The sequence below is a fragment of the Leptodactylus fuscus genome, chromosome 2 (genome assembly GCF_031893055.1).
Source record: "Leptodactylus fuscus isolate aLepFus1 chromosome 2, aLepFus1.hap2, whole genome shotgun sequence".
NCBI lineage: Eukaryota > Metazoa > Chordata > Amphibia > Anura > Leptodactylidae > Leptodactylus > Leptodactylus fuscus.
In genome coordinates this window covers 271,114,223-271,138,053 of record NC_134266.1, presented here as the reverse complement: position 1 = coordinate 271,138,053, position 23,831 = coordinate 271,114,223, and the positions used below count along the sequence as shown (strand labels likewise).

The following is a 23,831-nucleotide window of genomic DNA, read 5'->3' as shown; positions in this document are numbered from 1 at the left end:
TAAAATGGCCACCACGACATGCATGGTGTAGGAGGAGGTGACAAAAATAAAAATACATTTATACCCCCTTCCGTTACCTCTTTTGGGCCCCCTCGCAGTGTCTGGCGTTCTTCCTCGGTCTCCTCAGTGACATCATGCGCCCTGGGTCTTGCTGTGATTGGGTTCAATGGGCATGCCGAGTGCCATGTTATCACCAGTGGGGTCCAGTGAGACCCCCCACCCATCTGTAGATTGAAGGGCCATCTGTGTGCTGTCTATCCTCGCCAGATGATGACAGGTTCTTAGACGCTAAGGGGGCATTCACATGGAGGAAGTTGGCGCTGATTCTGGCGCGATAACTCGCGTCAGAATCGGTGCGGAAATAAAGCCTCCCATTGACTTCAATGGGTTCCGTTTTCTGCGCAGAATCCATTGAACTCAATGGGGGAAAAAAACACCTCCCATTGATTTCAATGGGTTCCGCGCGGAAAACGGAACCCTTTGAAGTCAATGGGAGGCTTTATTTCCGCACCGATTCTGACGTTATCGCGCCAAAATCAGCGCCAACTTCCTCCATGTGAATACCCCCTAAGGATAAGTTGACATGACGACTTCGGCCTCCCGTTCATTTCAATGGTAGACAGCCGTTTTGTTTTCCGCGTTGAGCGTCTTGAGGGCAGGGAATCTTTCTGTCACATCCCATGGCGGTTCTTGTCGTAAAATCTGGCGTGTGAACCTCGCCTAAATGTAAACCGAGACTAAGGCCTTATTCACATGACACAAATTGGAAGACTTACGAAAAAAATTTTGTAGTTGCCTGTAGCAACCAATCACAGCGCGGCTTTCATTTCTCATAGCGCTTTTGACTCATGAAATCTGCGTTGTGATTGGTTGCCATCAGCGATTTTAAAAAGTCACATGTCCGGGGTTTTTTGACAGAAAAATAATCAGGTAAAAAACCGGACATGTTGTATCTGTGTCCGTAATGACGGAAACACGGACCCGACGGAAATCAATAGGTCCGTTTTTAATATATGTAAAAACGGATCAGAGGATCGGGTCAAAAATAAAGAGATTCATCCGTTTTTTTGACTAGTCTGTTAAAAACGGACGCTGTGCAAATACAGCCTTAGACTTCACCATGGCGGCTCTGGTTGTACGGTAAACCTGACGCCGAAACGTCTTGTTTAAAAGTCAACACCTCCCTACTGTTTGGCCTCATTTGTGCCAAAATTTCGGACCACCCTTTCTAGGCCACACCCCCTTGTCAAATTAGTGAGAAAGATGGGAAAACTTAGCGCCGTATTACCCCGTCAAATTACGACACAGAACGCGTCCGCCTCGTCTCAGACTTTCTGCCGTGCCAAATTGGGGGCAGAGGACCCCAAATTCTCTCCTGCCAGGGGACGTAATTAAAAAAATAATAATAATAATAATGAAAGGGGATTTAATGGAAAAATAAAAATTGTGGAGATTTCCATGAAAACTTCATATTTTGTGTCAGATTTTAAGCAGCAGATAAAAATGTCACATAAAAGGAGAATGAGCCCCAAAAAAAGGGGTTGTCAGTAAAGGGTTAATGAGCGGCTTCCCCTGTGGCGGCTCCAGATCCCGTGACACGGTGCCTTGGCTTTGTGCGCTTCTCCCAGTCCCTGCTCTTTGCAGACGCTCCCTCACAGGCAGGCAGTAGTGTGCAGGAGAATGCAGGGCTGACTCCAGCGGCAGCGGCAGGCACTGGGCAGTCACTGGGCAGGCAGGCAACACTCAGAGGAGGAGGGGGAGCTCCTGGCCTCTAAACGAAGGCTATAAATGAAAGCAACAGCGGCAAAGTGGCAGCCCAGACAGGATGAGCCAGGACTGGTGCCCCTGCCCCTGAGGAGAAGCCCCCTGGACACAGCTCCGTGCAGGTAAGAGGAGGACTACAAGCTCCAGCAGCCTCAGCAACTTCCCCCAACACACTGGAGCGGATCCTGCCCTGCAGCATGGCTGCACTAACTTCACTGCCGGCGTCCTGGACCGGGGATTAACCCCTGCGTGGCTGCACAGCCCCTATACACTGGATTAACCCTCTCCCCACTGACTTTATATGCATTAACCCTTTCACTAACCACAGTGCAAACCCCTTCCACTTGATGCACTTTTCCTATATACTGTATTAACCCCTTCATTTCCACATACGCCCCCCCCCCCTATTAAACTTCCTAGATGTTGGGTTAACCCTTTTAATCCCCTCATGCTTTGCATTAACCCCATTCACATGGCTCGCGCTGCCCCTACACATTGCATTAACCCCCTCACCCCCATAGAAGGATCCTATACACTCACATGGCCCCCATGGACTCCCTAGACCTTGACTTAACCCCTTAACACCTCATACACGGCTTCACTTATAGCTCTGCACTCAGCTTATATGTTGTATTAACCTCTTCATAGGAAGCAAGGGGTCACTGATATTTATATGAGATTTAGATTTTGGTTAACCCCTACATAGCCCACATGACTGTTGTAACATTGATGCAATCCTCTTGTATAGGGTTCACTTACTTTTTTATATACTGCATGGTCTGAAGCTTGGTATACTGTACATTGTGCTAACCCTTGCCTAGGAGGTAAGGGGTCACTTACTTTTATACACTGCTCCTATAGACTAGATTTAGTCTTATACATTGTAGTCCTATACTATGTTGATCTCTTCCTATATGTTGTATCCGCTGACATGGGTTCACTCACTTTTTTGCAAACCTCCCTTACTGGGGTTATATACATCATCCCAAGCTATGTATATATATATAGCATATGTTGCAGTTAACCCCTCACCACCCCTGCTGTTTCCATTGCATTGCTCTCTTCTTACACTCCTATCCCCTGTATAACAGCCATGCCCCTACAGTTTCCATACCTTCCTCCTATACACTGCATTTAACCTCTACCCCTCCATTGCACCCTGTTCATACTCGGCCCCTTTCCCTCCAGGTACGCTCTATGGCTTTTCCTCGCATGTTATTTACTAACAATCAGAAGACGTCACTTGTAACTTTGTTTCCATTTGATTCCATTCACTTTCCCCGGAGTGAGGTGTGACCACGACAACAACAAACTGCTGTAATTCACTTTTCTGACAATGGACTACTTCTAGCTTTGGTGTTCACCGCCCTGACCCTGCATGATTCCATATTTATTCCCATCTCTTTATAACCCCCTGTCCTGTAGATGGTTGACTACAGTTCGCACACAGTCTGCAGCCTCCGCTTTCAATGATGTACATGACAGGGACTTAGGGGAATTGACCACCCAAAAAGTTGTCTGGGATTGGCAGAGTTCAGACATGGTGGCCTTTTTATCCGCAAAGTGGTTCCATAGATTTGGGGACTGGATCATAGATTTGGGGACTGGCGGATATTCTGCAGAAACAAGGTTCCAACTAGATGTTGGACTGGAGATCAGCGGCGCCGCATGTGTCCCCTTTTCAGTAATATCCTGCATGTGCTCTATTATAAGGGATCAGACTCATTGCTGTATATGTTTTGGGTTGCAAACGATGACCTAGCACTTTGTAGATAATCTGTGTATAAGGGATCTATCAATTCTGGTTGTTGACGGGAAGTTGGAATTGCTCGGCCTGTGGTCAGATTTGGGCAAGTCCAAAAATTGTCATGTCACCCTGCAACCCCATCACCAGTATAAGTGAATACTTCACATTGTAGCCCCGAGGGTGCTGCCGGATTGCAACATCCTCAGCACCGCAATATCGCTCTACGCGTTGGCGTTGAAGGGCGATCCTGGCCACCGTGTGGTCGTGGTCTTAGGCCTGATCGTCCCATTGTGGGGGGTATTGGTGCGCATTCGGGTGGAGCCCTACCCTTAGTGTGTAGGTATTGGGGTACATTCAGAAGTAGCCTTGTGTTGTAGGAAGGTCTTGGGTTGCATTAGTCAGTTAAACCTGCACTGGAAAAAAAAATTCTGTACGGTTTTTTTTAACTTGTGAATAAAACTGACTAGACTGCAGCCAATGTCACTGTCTGACTGCACCCCGACATCTTCCCACAGCCTAGGGGTATCGGGGTGCATTCAGATAGTCACCTTGGGTACAGTCAAAACTGCATTGAAAAATTTGCAATTTTTTGCTAAAACCAAAAACTGCATGCAGTTTTTTTTTTCCAATGTAGTGTTAACTGCTCTCATCCTGACTGTCTGAATACGCCCTTAGGGCCTGCAGATGTTTCGCTGAGAGGTCAAATTTTTTTTTTTTGACTATTGTTAGTAAATAGGATTTGGTAACTTTGCAGTTTTTGGCTTTTAGTGACGTGATCTGACAATAGTGCGTCATAGTGTTTGGGGTGGTGGTGAGGGTGAGAGGTTTAGCGTGTGACCCTGTGCTGGGTTGTGTATAGGGAAGACCTTTGTGGTTTAGGTTTTTTTTTCTTTTTTTTTCTCCCCATTTCTTGAGTGGAGTTGAAATTGCCACGGCTGCAAGTAATTTGATCAGTAGCTGCGCCGAGCGTCCCTCCTCCTCCTCCTCGGCTGCCCGGTGACTGCCCACAGCTGCCCAGCTGGTCTATGGCAAGACTGTGCAGGAGTCAAACCGATCCACAGCTGTCCGAAGGAAGCGAACTGCCGACTTGGGGAAATCTTGGCGCGCTCCGTGACCTAATGATGTAGATGTAGCAGAGCTGAAGATGTCGCGTAACCTTCTCGAGACTGTCATATCGTATAGCTCTTTCCAATATCATGACAAACTGGGCTCTGCTATATCTGAGCATGGCTTACTATATGGCGCATTGGGTAGTATAGACAAATGCGGTACTTAAAGGGGAATGGTATGTCCGACCTGTGCACAAGAGCTTGCAATCTAAATGCGGCCATACTTGACAGAACAGATGTAGGTCCTTCAGCTGCTGCTCCAAACACCCCCCCCCCCCCCCTCCGTAACTACTTCTGTGCAACATCTTTAAGGGGTTGTTCACACGGGAAGCACGGTGGCTCAGTGGTTAGCACTGTAGCCTTGCAGCGCTGGAGTCCTGGGTTCAAATCCTGCCAAGGGTAACATCTGTATGTTCTCTCCGTGTTTGCGTGGGTTTCCTCCGGGTACTCCGGTTTCCTCCAACACACCGAAGACATACTGATAGGGAATGTAGATTGTGAGCGCTATATGGGACAGTAACTGACAATATCTGTAAAGCGCTGCGGAATAGGATGGCGCTATATAAGTAAGCATAATAAATACAGTCAAGATTGTGGATATTACTTAAAAAAAAAAAAAAAATTTTACATGAAGACCTTACCTGTTTTTTGCAAATTCACAAATCGGACCATTAGGTTGGCATAAACCGCCATTTGGGAATAGACGGTAAGTTTGTTCACACTTTGCAGTTGGTTGCCATTAAAAATGCACCAAACGAATGGTGGAAAAAATGCAGCGTTATTGGTTTAATATGTATGGCTAGCTTGTTGGCCGGTGGGTATCTCATCTGTATGGTTAGCCTTACGGCAGGCAAAATTCACCCGTTGCGACTGGTCCTTAAAACGATCATGGACCAGGATTGCCCAGATCAGCCCACTAAAGGATCCCTGCACCTTAGATTTGTCCTGATGATATGTTTAGTTCAGAGAACAATCTATACTGATGCAAATGTACCAAACCCTCAGCAGCGAGAAATGAACGGTTAATGATTGTGCCGTACTACAACGCTCATCTTCTACTAAAGGGGTTTCACACTTAATATCCCCCGTTGTATAAGTCTGCACCTCCCGTCATTACATTTTCCAGGCTCGGTTAGTTGTGAGCGCCTTCCCGCAGCTGCGATCCCCAGAGCATATTCCTAGAATTACAATAGTCCCAAAAAATCCGCTTTTCATCTGTTCTGGACAGCAGAAATGGGTGTGGGGGATGGGACTACAGCTCCCTGTGTGGACCTCACCATTGTCTTCTGCCTGACACGCTGCACAGATTAAAGTTAGTTCATGGTTTCATAAAAACCCAACTTTCCCAAGCTCCTGATCTGCCTGCTGTATAAGTTGGCTTTATAATATAACTGAAGAGAGCGACTTAGATTAGGGTGACCGTTGGCTCACGTGGCGGTCGCCCCCGCGACTCTTACGCTGATGTTAGTGTATTGCGGCCTAGCCGGTGCACTGCTCCAGTAGTCGTCGCTTTGACTCCATTCACTTCCATTAGTCATGTGGAGATATTTGGTCACCCGAGGCCTTGCCATAATTCTGGTGGTTACCCCTATAATGGTTGTCACCCAGCTTTTTACAGACCCTGATTATTGTGCTGGACTATTTCTAACCACGGCATGCAATGGTAACAAAGCCTCAGCTATGAGAAGCATTCAGTCAGGATTGTGGTTAGTCTTCGTTCATGGACCCAAGCAGAGATCTTGTCGTGTCGAATTCATCATCGGGAGCTTTAGTAACACCCCTTTAAGGATGACCCCTTGTGACCATCGTTATTTAAAGGGGTTGTCCGCCTAGCACAACTCATTACAGGATCCTGCTGCTATTGTCAGGGGACCCATTATACCCCATAAGCCTTATTATTCCTAAATGGACATCCCCTTTAAGCCACAATCGGTGTATCCTCCAGGGGCAGATCTGCCATTACCTATTTACCCACCCCATGCTCATCCTCTTGTACTACCCCAGGGTGGTCATTCTCTTGTAGGATGTGGTTGGTTGCACACAGCAGATCTGTCAGATTGGATTGGATCGGATTGCAGTGAGTCATTGATGTGGTAACAGATTGGGAAGTGTCGGCTGTGACTAATCTCTGACTGCAACGATCCGACCTTTGCTAAAATTGAGCAGAGTTCGCCGGGTTTCATCTATCGTATGGGTGTAATGTCTTCGTCTCTAGGCAGGGCTCGGGTGGGGTCCCTTGGGAGTCCACCCATTATGACTGTAAAGTTCGGTGACTGATGAGCTTTGGTAATACCACCCGTACCAAAATGGCGGAACGCCTGGAACACACGGGGTTGTCCCCCCAAAACGTCCGCTGTCTTCGGATGGGCTTTGCATAAATCCAAATCCTCTTGCGTTTTGAGACTGAAAAATGGGGACTCTTGGCGAATATGGATGTGTACCTGGGTATTGTGTGTAACAAAGCACATGGTTTGGGACACAGGGTTGTCGAATGAGCTGCAGTGTAGTCGGCCATACACGTGAGAATTAGTCCGGTCACATCCCCGTGTCGGCCATGTTGAATGGATAGGTCATCAATTGGCAACCAGTGGAGATCTGACACACAGGACCCCCATGTTGGATGCCATAGCAGCGCACCCTCCATGTCACTGGCTAATTATGTTTATCAGTCACATGCCTATTCGCATCTCAGTCCCATTCAAGTAAATTGGCTGAACTGCGATGCCACGCACAACCACTATACTAGTACGGCGCTGTTGTTATAAGCAGTGAAGAGGCCGCAACATTCATCCAAACACTGCGGGGTCTCCAAACGCCTTGAACAGAAGAGGTACTCCGGCCCATAGCCATTAATAAGACTGGAAAACCCCTTTAATTACAAATTGGGCCTTGTTACCCTCAGCAACCAATCACAACACGGCTCTTATCTTTTCAGAGCAGTTTAAAGAATGAAAGCAGCGTTCTGATTGGTCATGGGCCGCTATTCTAATGTAGTGAGGCCGAGGAGACTGTTGCCCATGGCAGCCAATCGCAGCACAGCTCTCATTTCCTCAGAGGAGTTTAAAGATTGAAAGCTGAGTTCTGATTGGTACAAATCTTTATCGGTTTGACATACTGCAGCTGGTCCGTCACCACATTGTGTCAGGGGTTAAAAGTTTAGTCGGCGACCACAATAGGATGTGGCGGTTATTGGGTCCGTTACCATCACGTTCTTTAGGTTTTTATGTAAGACGAGATGGGTGATAAGGTATCCGTAAGAGATTTGGCCGCGCCGATTAGACGTCAGGAAATCTCGTGACTTTCTTTTTTTTGGGGGGGGGGGGGGGGATGTGTTGGTGAAATTTAAAGGGGCATCACCCAAAAATATTTCTCTGCGGTGTGGTCTGACGAAAGTCAGCCGTCTGTCATGAGGTGCGATAATCCTCGAAGAATGTGTTGGCTGGGGTAGAGCCACGGGTGACGTCATCGTGGTAGGGAGTGATGTCACTGATGGGTGTGGCCAAGGACAAGCTGGGTCCTGAAAAGGCAAATGAATGGCTTTAAGAGCGGCGGCCCTTCCCTATCCTTATGCTCCTGTATAGCTCGGGACTGGTCGAAATTTAATTGGCGTCGGCTATCTGTTGCGGCCCTCCGAGGTGAGGACCGTGTGCACATGGCTGGATCATGAGTCTTATTCGGTTCTCATAGAGGTCCTGTTGGCGGGTTTTATCGAAATCCAAAAATATGTAGGTCACCATGTAACGCGGAGAGTTTGCATAGATAGGGGCGTCCTATAGGCGACACCTGTCCGACATCCATATGGCATCCTATGAGACAAATGAGCATGCAAAAATTTTGGCAAAACCTCCAAACATATTTGCCCCGTCCCTGCTGAGCTACAAGACAATGCCATCGGTGACCTACTTCTAGTATTAAAGTAGGGGTTTTTAAAGGGGGTTTCCGGGACTAAAATAGTGGTGGTTCATTCTTGGCATAGGTCGGCCCTATCAGATCGGTGGGAGTCCAACACTTGGCACATTACCGATCAGCTGTTTGAAGGGACAGCAGAGTTTAAAAGAGCACACCGACCCCTTCACTAGTGACAAAGCACAGCGCCCTATAGTGTATAGTGGTTGTGCCTGGTATTGCAGCTCAGACCATTCGCTTGAAAGGGACCAAGCTATAGAGAGGCCGTCTGACGTGGGATGCCTATGACATGGAAGCGGCATCTGTCATTTAGATACCCGGTGTTGGACCCCCCCCCCCCACTCCTCTAAATCCTAGCGACGAATCACAAGATGGAACTATGAAGTAGTGGGGTGTACGCCATGTCTCCTGACCCGGTTCCCCTTTGGGGACATCCATGGTACATTATATGCAGCATGGCCTTGTAAATCTGTGAGCAGACAGAACAAAGGGGCAATTGCTCGGGGCCCTCCACCACCATGTCCATATTGACTAATGGCCCATCTTTCTTCCTCGCGGTCCTCCCTCCCATTTTGTGTTTCTTCCACACATTTCCCATCCTATAGAAGTCGTGGCGAGCTGCGGTCCGTCTCATGTTGAATCTTGTCCCGTTTGCACAATGGGGTGAGCGTCTCGCGGCCTCCAGTCTTGGCTCGCAGTCCGTTCTGCTGCTGCTGGGGGAGTGTGGGCCGGAATACTAAGTGCCCCTGTGGTTTATGGCCCCTGTTCAGCATGTAAGATCCTGTTTTATGGTGGGCGACAACTTGTAAAACTGTAGCCAGTGTTCAGGAGACTATAGAGGCAGTAAATGGGAGATCCTTCACATGACTAATAGACCCTCTGGCGGGCGTCCTGTATGGCCCTCATTCCAAAAAGCGACTGGACCTACAAATAACGACACATGCTGCGGCCTTAAAGGGTATTTCCTTCTGGCGTGTTGCTATCTTCTGCCAAGTTCCCGGAAGAGTTCGACAACCAATATGGCTCTGATTACAACTCTGTGGGTTGTCACTGAGTCTCCTGTGATTCATCCTTGTACTTGTGTCATAGGATGAGGAAGTGGTTTTGGCGTTCGGGGGTCTGACGTCAAAAATGTACGGTCTGTGCCCGTCTAAGGCCGAGGCTACAGGGCGACTCTTGTCTCAACGTGAAGATCAGGGGTTGCGTCGTGACCTCACAATTGACAACTATCGTTGACTGCAGTGCCATCACCATCGTGGCCACCCAACATGTCGGCCCAGTTTAAAGGGGTATCTGGTAGGGATGAGGGATCGGAAAAGATCGGATTCTGATCAGCGATCGGAATTCCGATCCCGATCTTTTCCAGCGGGATTGAGGTCGAAGGTTATCTCAAGATCGGCTCACCCCTAAAAGTGACTTTTTCCATAGAGAAGCATTGACTAGGGTTGAGGGATCGGAAAAGATCGGATTCCAATCGGCGATCGAGCAAATTTCACAATCGGGATCGGCTGGAAAATGATCGGAAACCAGATTTTAAAATAGTCTCAACCCTAACATCTGGGCATTTGTAAGTGGGTGCGATAATCAGTCTTGACATCACATAGTCGGCCCAAGACTGTTTCCAAAGAGGAGTTCTTTCTCTGGAGGTCCTGACTGGATCATCTTAATGGCCACCATGTAATGCATCATCAGCCCTGCGGAGGCACTGCAGGAAAATCGAAACACTTGATTCTCCCTCCGATCATAGCAGTTTATTTTTGACCACCCTTCTAACAGACAATGACTGTACAATGTGGAGAACCCCTTTAAATTTTCTTGTGCACTTCTATGACTTGATGATGACCGAACTTTCCTCAATTTCCTGGTAATTTTACCCATAGTCATAATATTGTCCGTGCCTGTGTGTGTGTACACCGCCCTAACAATTACACCCACTCGTCCTAGTAAATCTTCTGCTTCTCCTTTTTTCTTTTCCGGAGAACGCCAAGCCTTGTGCATTCATGTGATTTTTTTTTTTTTTTTTTTTTTTTTTTTTTTTTTCCAATTTTTTTTTTTCTTTATTTTTAATCTTTTTATAAATTTGCTACAAGCACGGGCTATTATTCAGTTAGGAAAAATTTTCAAAAATTCCGGTTAAAACTTGTGCAAAAACAAAAAGTTCATTAATTTATTTATTTTATTTTTTTTCCCCCTTTCGTCACTTTGCTTTCTGACCGTTGAATCCATCTGGATAGAAGTAAGTGATGGGTGGATGGTAGAGACAGAGGAGGATATAATTTGTATTCTGCGCACAGTAGGGCCCCCCGCCCCCTCTCCCCGGTCATGCTTTCACACAGGGAGCTTTTGTCTCCCTCATACAGTAGACCTAAGTGACTCCTTCCACTTTCACAAGTTTGTGTCACTTTGCCTTTTGTTCCTGGCCTATAAAACAACAGGGTCTTGTTATCTCCGGGGTGCTGAGCGGACTCTGCTCCTCCATGGACACCGCATGACTCAGGCACTGGCTGAACTTTAACCCGCACTACAAACCCAACGCTGTGCGCAGATGGAGCAGAGCCGGGTTTGTCATTTGACCATGCTTAATGTGGTTTGGTTACTAAACTGAGATCAAGAGCGCCCCCCTCGTCCATGGTCACCTATGGCAGCCTCTGGGTGGGGGGCTTTCTAATTAAAGCAAAGTGTCTTCATATATAACTTTAAAGGCTAAATGATGGACTTGTCCCCTGAATAGGTCGCCAGTTGAAGATCGGCAGGGGTCTGACACCTGGGCCCGTGGCTGATCAGCGGATTGTACCCACTGCAGTGTTTGGGTGACTCTTCACTACTGACCAAGCACAGCACAGTGTGTGTATAGTGGCTGTGTCTGGTATTGCAGCTCACTTCCGTTCGCTTGAATGGGACTGAGCTGTGGTAATGTGACCATTGAACGCGATGTCTCATCCATGAAAGATTCAGGACCCTGTGGATCAGCTATTTAACGCAGCAGCAGTGAGTGCCAACGCCGCTGCACAGACCGTCTGATACCATGTTCATCGGTCACGTAACCTGATCACAGCTCAGTCCCATTCAAGTGCACTGCAGTACCAAGCACAACCACTATGCATTGTACGACACTGTGCTTAGTAAGTGAAGAGGCCGCAGAGCTCACCGGAACATGGCCCAGGGCATAAGGCAACACTTCCATAGGAGTGCGGAGCACTTGCGCCACCTTGGGCTGTGTCTGGTATTGAAATTCATCCCCGTTCACTTCAATGAGACTGAACTGCAATACCAGACACTACCAATGAATGATGATGGCGCTGTTGATGATCAGATTTTTTTTTTCTTCTCCTTTTATATGAGCCCTTTAAGAAGCCCGCATGTATTAGGTCAGTATTCCACCTCCAGCCCATTGTGTAGTTTCCATATCCTGCACTTGTAGATATTGGAGTAGACTGTAACCCCTCAGTGACTTATTTTCCAGTTATTACCGGGTCCCCCGCCCCCCGCAGTAAAACACATTGTGGTGCCGCACACCTGTGTGTAGGAGCCCGGGGGTGTCCAGCTGTATCGCTGCCCACGGCGTAGATGTCGGAGTCCTCACCTGTATCCCGGGAGACTTCTCTCATCTTTTCCAGGAATAACTTGCAGAATAATTTCCCTTAAAGGGATTTTGCTGAATGAAATGTTCTCCGGCGTTCTAATAGACTTTGTATTCGAATTCTTCACATTTAAAGGGATTGTCACCAGAACCCGACATATCCATCTGCGGGGCTGGATGGATAAGTTGGGGTCATCCGAATCAAATGGCGTTTCCCCCTCGTGAATCGCTGCCTGCGCTGCGGAGATGTCGCTGATTTTATCATATGCAAATGAGCTCCAAACGGAATTTTCGAAACAGCTTTGGTTGTGATTGGAGGAAAAATGCGTTGTAGTTTCTTTGGATGGAACTTTGGGGATGGAGGTTTAAAGGGGTTTACTATGTCCACCACTGACCCCATATTAAAGGGGTTTACTATGTCCACCACTGACCCCATATTAAAGGGGTTTTCCATTGATGTCCACCACTGACCCCAAATTAAAGGGGTTTTCCATTGATGTCCACCACTAACCCCATATTAAAGGGGTTTTCCATTGACGTCCACCACTGACCCCATATTAAAGGGGTTTTCCATTGATGTCCACCACTGACCCCATATTAAAGGGGTTTTCCAATGATGTCCACCACTGACCCCATATTAAAGGGGTTTTCCATTGATGTCCACCACTGACCTCATATTAAAGGGGTTTTCCATTGATATCCACCACTGACCCCAAATTAAAGGGGTTTTCCATTGATGTCCACCACTAACCCCATATTAAAGGGGTTTTCCATTGACGTCCACCACTGACCCCATATTAAAGGGGTTTTCCATTGATGTCCACCACTGACCCCATATTAAAGGGGTTTTCCAATGATGTCCACCACTGACCCCATATTAAAGGGGTTTTCCATTGATGTCCACCACTGACCCCATGTTAAAGGGGTTTTCCATTGATGTCCACCACTGACCCCATGTTAAAGGGGTTTTCCATTGATGTCCACCACTGACCCCATATTAAAGGGGTTTTCCATTGATGTCCACCACTGACCCCATATTAAAGGGGTTTTCCCTGTAAATGTCCACCAGTGACCCCATATTAAAGGGGTTTTCCATCGATGTCCACCACTGACCCCATATTAAAGGGGTTTTCCATTGATGTCCACCACTGACCCCATATTAAAGGGGTTTTCCCTGTAAATGTCCACCAGTGACCCCATATTAAAGGGGTTTTCCATCGATGTCCACCACTGACCCCATGTTAAAGGGGTTTTCCAGTGATGTCCACTACTGACCCTATATTAAAGGGGTTTTCCAATGATGTCCACCACTGACCCCAAATTAAAGAGGTTTTCCCCATTAATGTCCACCACTGATCCCATATTAAAGGGGTTTTCCATTGATGTCCACCCTGACCCCATATTAAAGGGGTTTTCAAATGATGTTCACCACTGACCCCATATTAAAGGGGTTTTCCAATGATGTCCGCTACTGACCCCATATTAAAGGGGTTTTCCATTGATGTCCACCACTGACCCCATATTAAAGGGGTTTTCCCCATTAATGTCCACCACTGACCCCATATTAAAGGGGTTTTTCCATTGATGTCCACCACTGACCCCATATTAAAGGGGTTTTCCCCGTTAATGTCCACCACTGACCCCATATTAAAGGGGTTTTCCCCGTTAATGTCCATCACTGACCCCATATTAAAGGGGTTTTTCCATTGATGTCCACCACTGACCCCATATTAAAGGGGTTTTCCCCGTTAATGTCCATCACTGACACCATATTAAAGGGGTTTTCCAATGATGTTCCCTACTGACCCCATGTTAAAGGGGTTTTCTGGGACTTGTGTATTGTTGCTAGATATGGACAGGGCTGAGCTCCAGTGACCCAGCTTGGCCACGTGTCTTTCCGCCCTTCGCTGATCTGATATTGACGACCAATTGTGAATATCAAACACCATTGAACATATTCTGAAGTTGGAGGAAGATTTCTGCTGCAGCAAGATCCCTCCCAGCTAAAGACAAGGACTTGCCTCAGTGGTCAGTGTCAGGAGGAGTCTGACCCCGCCAGCTATCGACTACTAGTAGGGAAAGACTCTGTGGATCAGAGCTGGTGACGGGAGGAGAGCGTCAGCATGGAGTATATCAGATTCTAAATAGGGCCAACATCCATTTCATAACATCAATGAGAATCCGAACGGTCCTCCTTTGAAATGGCGACTACATTAGATAGCCGCGTCCTACAGATAAGAAGTGATGATGATGTAGCAGAGCCAAGTGTGTTACTTTGCACAGCTCAGCATGCATGTTACATTTCCTTTTAGATAAGATGTCATCTAGTTCTATAACGAAACTTCTACAACGTTCCAATATACTTTGCTTCTCGCCCTACAACTGTAACAAACCCTCAGCTCCTTAAAGTATTGGTAAGTCACTGGATCTGATCTAGAAGGTTTCCATTCAGACAGCAAGCAGAGATCATGAAAATGGTGAAAAATTGCTACAAAGTATATTAGAAAGTTGCAGATTTTTCCGTTTGCCCAGATCTGTGAGTGCCCGCCCGGCCTGGCTGGTGGGTGCCCACTCCCCTCCCCCCAGACTGCTGGTCCCTTATAATTAACTCCGCGTCAACGAGCTGTTTCCAGGGCGGAGTGTCAGTATTTGTGCAGGATTCAGCTGTTCTCGCCTCCCCGGCTGCCGCTGCTGCCTCTTTAAAAAAAAAAGAGCAGATTAACAATTTACCAGCAAAGGCTGCGAGAAAACAAGAACATGTGCGGAGGAACTCTGCTGGCGCTGGCCTCATTACCTGCACATGTTCTCCCACAAGGACCTGGGCACCGGGTGGTTAATTTAGGTTAGGAATTGTAGGAATAATCTGCAGGGCGTGCGTCTTATTTAAAGCCAAAAAAAATCTGTTTATGCCATCAATTAAAATATTTCTAAATTTTATTTAATTCTAATTTCAATAACTATATTAATAAATAGAATTTTAATATTAATATGACAACCACTCGATATTATGACTCTCTGTATCCTTTAATAGCCGCCCCTCCACTGAATCCAACACAGCTGGATTTTTTTTTTCCCCCGCCATGCCTGAGCAACCAGTGTTGTTAGCTTTGGTACCTGATATATCTGTGAGATGGACAGTCTGAAGCAGGAGGTGAAATTCAGAGCTCCCCAATACTGTCCCGTCAGAAATGAAGCGTCAGAGTTCGAAATCCCACCCTGTTGCCTTTTCCTGCCTGAGACCGCCCATCTGACAGTCTATCAGGCACCAAAATTGACAGCACCAGTTGCTTTGAAATGGTGGGGGCTAGAGGAAAAAAAATCCAACTGTGCTGGAATCAGTAAAGGGGGCGACTACTAAAGGATGTAATTAGAGATGAGCAAGTAGTATTCGATCGAATACCTCGCCGCCATAGGAATGTGTGTAAGCGGCTGAACACCAAGGAGTTGAACGCATCGAACATTCCCTTGCTGTACGGTCGCTTACACGCATTCCTATGACGGCGAGGTAGTCGATCGAATACTACTCGCTTATCTCTAGTCATGATACTTCTGTGGATGTGAATCCTTAAAGGGAGTTCCCTTAGGACAGACATCGGTGACTTTATCACTAGGACTCTCTGAGTTGGAGCTCTTGGACCTGATCTGAAGCCACATGGTGAGATTATAGTCCATGGCCAACTGGGTGTCTTAAGAGTCGCCATGCAAGACACAGGGTATTGACTGGTGGCCATGCGATGGTGCAGGACCAGAGGCACGTACGATGCAGTTTGCCGGTGGTTTGATAAGTTATGGGGTGTAAGCTACAGGCAGAGATGGTCACGCGTGTCTTTGTACTTTTAGAAGGATGGGTAAGGGGTTGTCCTTGTGTCTGACCACTCTGGCGGAGCAGCCTGTGCATGACCGGGTGACAGAAATTTCCTCCGTGAAAGCCAATATGGCTGGCGAAGGTATCAACCATGTCAGATAGCTACTTCCTGCCTCATAGACTAAAGTCAGTAGCATGAACCTCTTCACCAGAGCTCAGGAACAGGCGTAGTATTCTATTCGGATGGTGTTTTGCTTTAAGAGGTCTTCAGCGGGTGATAAATTCCTGTTTCGTGCGGACTTGCGGCAGGAGTTTGGCTCGCAGGAAGAGCGAGAAATAGGTTTATTGATTTAGCGCGGTGCCATTTTATCAAACCTCCTCCGGTGTGACAGGCCCCGTATTTTCAGTCGCCGCTCGGGACATAAAGCGTGCATTATAGAACGGGCGGGTTTTGTTACTTTTTATATTTTTCTCTTTATAAAAATCATTAAATGTCGCATTATTTTGTGCAGTCCTGAAAACCGAAGACATCTCATTATCTGATGGAGTCGTTCTGCTCACGGTGTTCTTCGCCAACATTGTAACTCCAAAAAATGTCATATCAGGTTAAAGCTCCAGTCCTGTCCAGAGCTGAATTCATAGTTCTGCTTAGATGCTTTAAACTGAGAACTGGAGTTCTCCTTTAAAGGGATCCCATCATTGGATACCCTTTTTTTTTTTTTCTGCCTTAAAGTCTATTCTTCTCCTACCTTTAGATGTCTTCTCTGCGCCGCCGTTTGGTAGAAATCCCTGTTTTCTTCGGTATGCAGATTAGTTCTTTCGCAGCACTGGGGGCGTCCCCAATGCTGCGAGAGAACTCTCCAGCGCCGCCTTCATCTTCAGGAACGGCTTCTTCCTGTGTTGTCTTCTGTCCTGGGTTTCAATCTTCTAGGCCTCGGGCAGAGCTGATGCATGCCCGGGCCACAAGAAAATGGCCGCTCACACAGTAAGCTGCTGTAAGCGGCCATTTTCTTGTGGCCTAGAAGATTGAAACCCAGGACGGAAGAAGACACAGGGAGAGGTTGTTCCAAAAGAAGATGGAAGTGTCGCTGGAGAGTTCTCTCGCAGCATTGGGGTCACCCCCAGTGCTGTTTGAGTGCTGGGGCCCGCCCCCAGTGCTGCGAGAGAACTCCTTTGCATACTGACAAAAACCAGGATTTATACCGAACGGTGGCACGGAGAAGAATAGCCTATGTGTTAGTCAGATAAAAGGGTATCCAACGATAGGATCCCTTTAAGAATTTTATGTAGGCCTTTACGCTCTACCTATTGGGAAAACCACCTATGGCTAAGGCCTCACGTAGCGAGCCACTGCGGAAAAGACCATGACTGAGCAAGAGGACAAGCTCCACCCCTCAGACTTGTGATGGTCAAACCCCTTAGACTTATTTAAAGGGGTTGTCTAGTGTTAGAAAACATGGCGGCTTCCTTCCAAAGAGTTGAGGGCAACAAATCTGAGCCTTGATGGCCACAAAATTCAGTGTTGTATCCCTATAACACGTTGGATACATGGTGTAGTACTTCCAATATGGCGGTCGCCTCTTAGAATTTAGAATTTGAAACTTTACTATAGAATTTTTTGTCTCCTCCTGTGGTGTAATCTTATACAGTATATTTATAGATCCATGTTCCCGGGCTGCCCTGATGTTGTTCTAACCTCTGATTCTTTCACCTTCTAATCTGACACCTCTGTAAACATTCCTGGAATAGTTGTCCCCGGGGACAGCCCTGGTGCTAATCTTGCAGGATGTCTTCTAAAGTGGATGTGGAATCCTGCCTGGACCAGTTTCCACATCAATTATCGCCTCCTCGGGTCTCATCTGCCCCCCACGCGTTTCGCTTCATGATCAGAACCGGCTTCCCTAGTGGGAAATGAACGAAAATTGTCTCCCCTGAGAGCAAAACGTGACCTATAATATCAGGCCCTTGTAGGCGATTGGACTCCTATTAGATGGTGGATATTGGGAAATCACAGCCCTGTAGATGGAGGCGATGCTCTGCAGATTGGAGGGTAATGGTGTGAGTCTTAAAGGGCTAGTCCATAGATTGCCACTACACCTATTCGTTCGATTTAAAGGGGTGGTCAGTTATTTGTGAGGGGACCAAACTCAGCTCTGCTAGATCTCAGACACTATATACTGGGATTTTTTTCAAAGCTTTTCAGGCTGTTGTCCTTATTGAGCTGGGCACAATTCCTGGGGGATACAAAATTGCTAAAAGGCCCAATCCAAAAATATTGGTGCAGGGGGCAGAAAATATTCATTTGGGGGCAGAAAATCTGAATATTCCTACTCCGAATTGGTCCTAATTCTCTGAATTCGAGCCCCCCGTGCCAGTCTGCTGAACCAAAAGCCGAACGGATCGTCTCATTTTCCAAAAAAACATGAAGAGCGGAGGATTAACCCTTTATAGAGCACTGATGGGGCAAATGTTTAATATGCAGTCCAGTTGGGGGTCACCCCAAAAAAGTCAGGGATCCGATCAGTGCATAAAAAGTTGGACTTTTTGGATGATCTCGAGCCGATTCTGATACACGAGGTTTCTATGATCATCAGGGAGGGGTTATATTCCGGATTTACAGGATATGCTAATATTTTCCTGGGACTATCGGCCCGTGTTATGTAAACGTCTTAATTATATGTTACCGATCTCGACAAGGCGAGTCATGTTAACGTCAGCTGGACCCGATGACTTCAGAGACATTGGCCACCCATCTAGTGTCTGTGGGGGGCGCTGACCCTCCCCCATGGCAGATGTCCAGGAAAGAAGGGTCAGCCACCTTTTGGATTTTAACATACCAGATCCTTTTGTTCCTTGTTTGCTTTTGCTCAGCCATTTGCTGGGGGGAAAAAAAAAATCTAAGACTTCCTACGTGAAGAAACCAAAGCTGTCCATCAGCTGAAGCCATCTTAGGTTTGATGGATTCCCATAGATTGTACTTACGAAGTTATGGCTTTATGGGGGGCTTTGTTTTTTGGGAGGATTTTTTTATGCTAGTGTGTGCCTGGTTTTGTGGTCAGGAGGTATTGGTTGTTTTGGAGGGTTTTTTGGGGCCACTTGTTTTATCGTTGCCGTTCATCAAAAATTACAGCCGACGTAGAAATCTTACAAAATTGTTGCCTCCAGTGTTTTTGGAAATTATGGAGAACCAGATGACGAATCTAATATGGAGGAACTTAAGTGTGCTGACCTTAAAGGGATCCTATCATTAGAATCCCTTATTTTCTAACTAACAGGTAGGAATAGCCCTAAGAAAGGCTATTCTTCTCCCACCTTTGGATGTGTGGCCGTTCGGTAGATATTCCGTTTTCCGTCTTTATGCTAATGGTTCTCTCGCAGCACTGGGGGTGGGCTCTAGCACTCAAACAGCACTGGGGGTGTCCCTAACTCTCCAGCGCCGCCTCCATCTTCTTCAGAAACTGGCCTCTACTCGTCATCTTCCGGCCTGGCTTTCAATCTAATACGCATGTGCAGTCGGCTCTGCCAGCAGGCCTGGGGCAGAGCAGACTGCACCTGGGCGCAGCCATTTTTTTGTGGCCACTTACTACAAGAGTTGGCCACAAAAAAATGGCCACGTGCAGATGCAGTCATCTTTGCCCACTGGCAGAGCCGATTGCGCATTCGTAGAAGATTGAAAGCCGGGCCGGAAGACGATGCGTCGAGGCGGCGCTGGAGAGTTCTCTCGCAGCATTGGGGACGCCCCTAGTGCTGTTTGAGCGCTGGGCACCACCCTCTATGCAAATGAGTTCTCTCACAGGACGAAAATGGAAAACGGAATACCTACCAAATGGCGGCACGGAGAAGACATAGTAGGAGAAGAATAACCTTTCTTAAGGCTATTCCTACGTGTTAGTTAGAAAAAAATGGATTCTAATGATAGGATGCCTTTAACCTTATCCAATACCTGCAGAATCTTTTTGGACCCAAGTCCATGTGAACGCCCATGGTTTTGGCATTGGCTGGCCTACAAGGTCACGTAGATGTGATGGTGTCCACCTACTAGGTCCAGTGGTGTACTGATACTAAAATGGGGGGCACCCTGACCACCAAAAATACATGTGATTGCAGCACCACACTATGGGGAATCCAATAACGGTGGAGGGTAATGGGAACACGACAACTCCTTTCAGAGAGTTGGATTGGAGTAAAGCCTCTCCTTCCTTCTATTAAAAGGCCGGGAGTTGACCCTTGAACCAGCTATAATGATGTCCATATTGGTAACCACCGAATTCGAAATTTTTCCTCTTTCGATCTAGCCTTTTAAGACTTGCTCGGGTTCTGTTTGTTCCTAATAAGCCGAGTTTTTAGGAAGCCTTTCCTTCTGCCGGTGGGGCTTGTATGAAATATAAAAGCGGCTGTGTCTCGGCAGATAATGGGGCCCCATCCCTTTGTGCTCCGGCAGTAATTGCTTAATATTTACACTTGTGGCGCAGGAGATGTCCCTGAGAGACTGGTAATGGGGCCACATGCTGTGCCCGAGCTATGTGTCATAATAAAACATGGGCTCTTTGTGGGACAGGGTATTATCAGGAACTGATTACTGGGAACTCCAAGCTAGTTGCTCTTATAAAATTCTGCCAATTATGGAGGGTAAAAATTGCTTTATCGACTTACTACATGCTGCGCCCGTTCCGTAATCAGGCGGCTGAGACGCGACATGACTGTTGGGATCAGGGATGGCATTGTCTCCAGAAGACTGGATACAGCTCTTAATAGCGGGACCAGTAGAATGCTAGTAGTGGTGCCATCTTGGTGCTACCTGGACTTCTGCCATGTTGGTATAACCAGGGCGTCTTGTGTATAGTGATATGGACCGTGCTGTCTAGAATTATACACAGTCTTGTGGTCTGATGTATTGACTTGCCTATTTGTTTCCTCCATTTAGGTGTAACGATGGGGCCGTCTTCGTGGTATTGCGTAATATTCCTCGCCAGCATCGTGGCGGCAAGCAAGCCTTGTTTCCCGGGATGTTCCTGTGAAGTTGAAAGTTTCGGGTTGTTCGACAGCTTTAGCCTGACCAAAGTGGATTGTAGTGGGGTCGGATCCCACATTGTTCCGGTTTCTCTCCCACTGGACACCTCTTACCTGGATCTTTCCTCAAACAAACTGGAAAATGTCAACGAGTCCGTCTTGTCCGGACCTGGGTACACAACGTTGATCAACCTAAACTTGAGTTACAACCAAATAGTGAAAATGTCTTCATCGACGTTCTCCAAACTGAGATACTTGGAGTCTTTGGATCTGAGCCATAACCGGTTGGAGGCTCTCCCGGACCACAGCTTTTTTTATTGCCCTCTTGTCGAACTCGATCTAAGTTTCAACAAGCTGGTGGAGATCAAGATGGGTACGTTCACCTCCCAAAATAACGGGAAAGCCATAAACATCGATCTTTCCAATAACTTGATTCGTTCCGTAGCCAAGGCGTCGAACGATCCTCTTCCAAATATTCGCAGCTTGGATTTATCGGGAAATAGACTCGGTTCCGTCCAAGGCCTTCAAGGACTTTCTTTACAGTCTCTTAATTTGGATAGGAACCCAATTTCCAAAATCGAGGAACATAACTTTTTGGGTCTTAAAAGCTTAACCCATCTGTCGTTGAGTCATATGCCAAATTTGAGAGAGATCGCTCCGAAAAGCTTTAGAGAATTGTCGTCTCTCCAAGTTCTTGACCTCTCCAACAATCCGAGGCTGGTCTCGCTCTCAGAGGAGGTCTTGTATGGTTTAAGGTCCTTGCAAGAGTTGAACTTGTTAAATTCTGGGGTGGCGTCTTTACCGAAGGACACCCTACACCACTTACCTGCTATGAAAAGCGTCACTTGGGGGAACCATATCCATTGTATAAAGACCATGAAAGAAGACCAGTTCCATCTCCAGAACGGCCTGGTCCGGAGGGAAGTTCTGGTCTGTCGGAACGATCGAGGTGCTGTATCAGCACAAGATGTTTTGTAAGGACCACAAGTGACCGTTTCTCTTGTACAGATCGCTGCCTTTTTGGGAGATTATGTGCCTTTTTTGGGGAAAAAAAAAACAAATAATGATTGTCGATAATTTATTTTTTAAAATTTTTATGAGCAATTTTACTCGACTTCTCGGTATATCGGATGCACATTTTGTACAGATATACAAAGTCACAATTTCACGCCAGACCAATTTCCATTTTCTATCAATTCATCGAACCTTTTTTTTTTTTTTTTTTTTTTTCATGGAATTTTTTTTTTTTTTTTTTTTTTTTTTTACTTGCTATACTCAAATAAAATAAGTTTTAAAGTTCACGTGAAGTGTCGTGCTGGGAAAATGGAAAAAACGAGAACGTAATGGCTGTAATTTGGGGCGATGTCTAGGAGCGGGTGGTCCGGGCGGAAGACACTTTCTGGACATTAACCAGAACACCAGAATTGTATTTTTTGCCCCTGTCGGGGCAGGAGTGATGGCGAAGGGTTGTATATTAATGTTCACCTGGGTGATGGGGGTCCATTGGACATCAGTGGAGCTTGAGGGACCCATTAGAGGGGTTGTCCATAGTTGTAATTTACTTACCTGGTCGGAGGGTTGCTAATGGTGGAACGCTGCTTTGGATCACATGACCCAGGGGTTGACGTTGCCAGAAACCCCAGGTCATGTTATGCCCCCTCTTAGCACAAGTGTACAGGTGAGATCGGGGAAGGAGGGGGGAGGGGCATACTATGACCTGGGGTTCCTAGTGACGTCAACCCCTGGGTCATGTGATCCAAAGCAGCGTTCCACCATTAGCAATACCTCTAAAGGGGACCCTCAAGCTCCATTGATCGACAACAGACCAAAAGAATGGACACTCGGGACCACGGTCTGGATCACATGACCTGGGGTTATATATATTGCACAGTCTGTATCTAACATTAATTCAACATAGTTGAATGCTGGGACTTGTAGTTTCACAACCACTGGAGTCTCTGACCCCTGGTGCAGTTGTTGCAAGATATACCCTGCTTTATAGCCACAGGCCACTACAATATATATATATATATATATATATATATATATATATATATACACATACACACACACACACACACACACACACACACACACACACACACACACACACACATACACACACACACATACACACACACACATACACACACACATACACACACACATACACACACACATACACACACACATACACACACACATACACACACACATACACACACCCCTCAGGTGAAAGTTGGCGGTTTTATTTTATTTGCTGAACCACACATGATAAACTTCAATCACAATCCTGTTATCTTAGTCAACACCTGTGCAAATAAACCCGCTGATAACTGTATTTGTGTATGATAAAGAACAGACAATGGGAAATAACTATCTAGGTCTCATGTTTATGCCACTTAGGTGAATATAACTACTATAATACTGCTCCTCTGTACAAGAATATATCTACTATAATACTACTCCTATGTACAAGAATATAACTACTATAATACTATTCCTATATACAAGAATATAATTACTATAATACTACTCCTATGTACAAGAATATAACTACTATAATACTACTCCTATGTACAAGAATATAACTACTATAATACTGCTCCTATGTACAAGAATATACCTACTATAATACTGCTCCTATGTACAAGAATATAACTACTATAATACTGCTCCTATGTACAAGAATATAACTACTATAATACTACTCCTATGTACAAGAATATAACTACTATAATACTACTCCTATGTACAAGAATATAACTACTATAATACTACCTCCTATGTACAAGAATATAACTACTATAATACTGCCTCCTATGTACAAGAATATAACTACTATACTACTGCTCCTATGTACAAGAATATAACTACTATAATACTGCTCCTATGTACAAGAATATAACT

General features: G+C 46.3%; 1 protein-coding gene across 1 annotated transcript; it reads left to right on the top strand.

The window, feature by feature from the left end:
- The first annotated feature begins 1,714 nt into the window (after window positions 1-1,714).
- TSKU (tsukushi, small leucine rich proteoglycan) lies at window positions 1,715-22,122 on the top strand. Its single transcript, XM_075262996.1, has 2 exons — window positions 1,715-1,886; window positions 20,836-22,122. The coding sequence occupies exon 2, from the start codon at window positions 20,844-20,846 to the stop codon at window positions 21,897-21,899; it is 1,056 nt and encodes a 351-aa protein (XP_075119097.1). The 5' UTR covers window positions 1,715-1,886; window positions 20,836-20,843; the 3' UTR covers window positions 21,900-22,122.
- The last annotated feature ends 1,709 nt before the right edge of the window (window positions 22,123-23,831 follow it).

What these genes read in the sequence shown, in the direction of transcription:
- TSKU (XM_075262996.1), top strand. Translation starts at nt 20,844, where the DNA reads ATGGGGCCGTCTTCGTGGTATTGCGTAATATTCCTCGCCAGCATCGTG.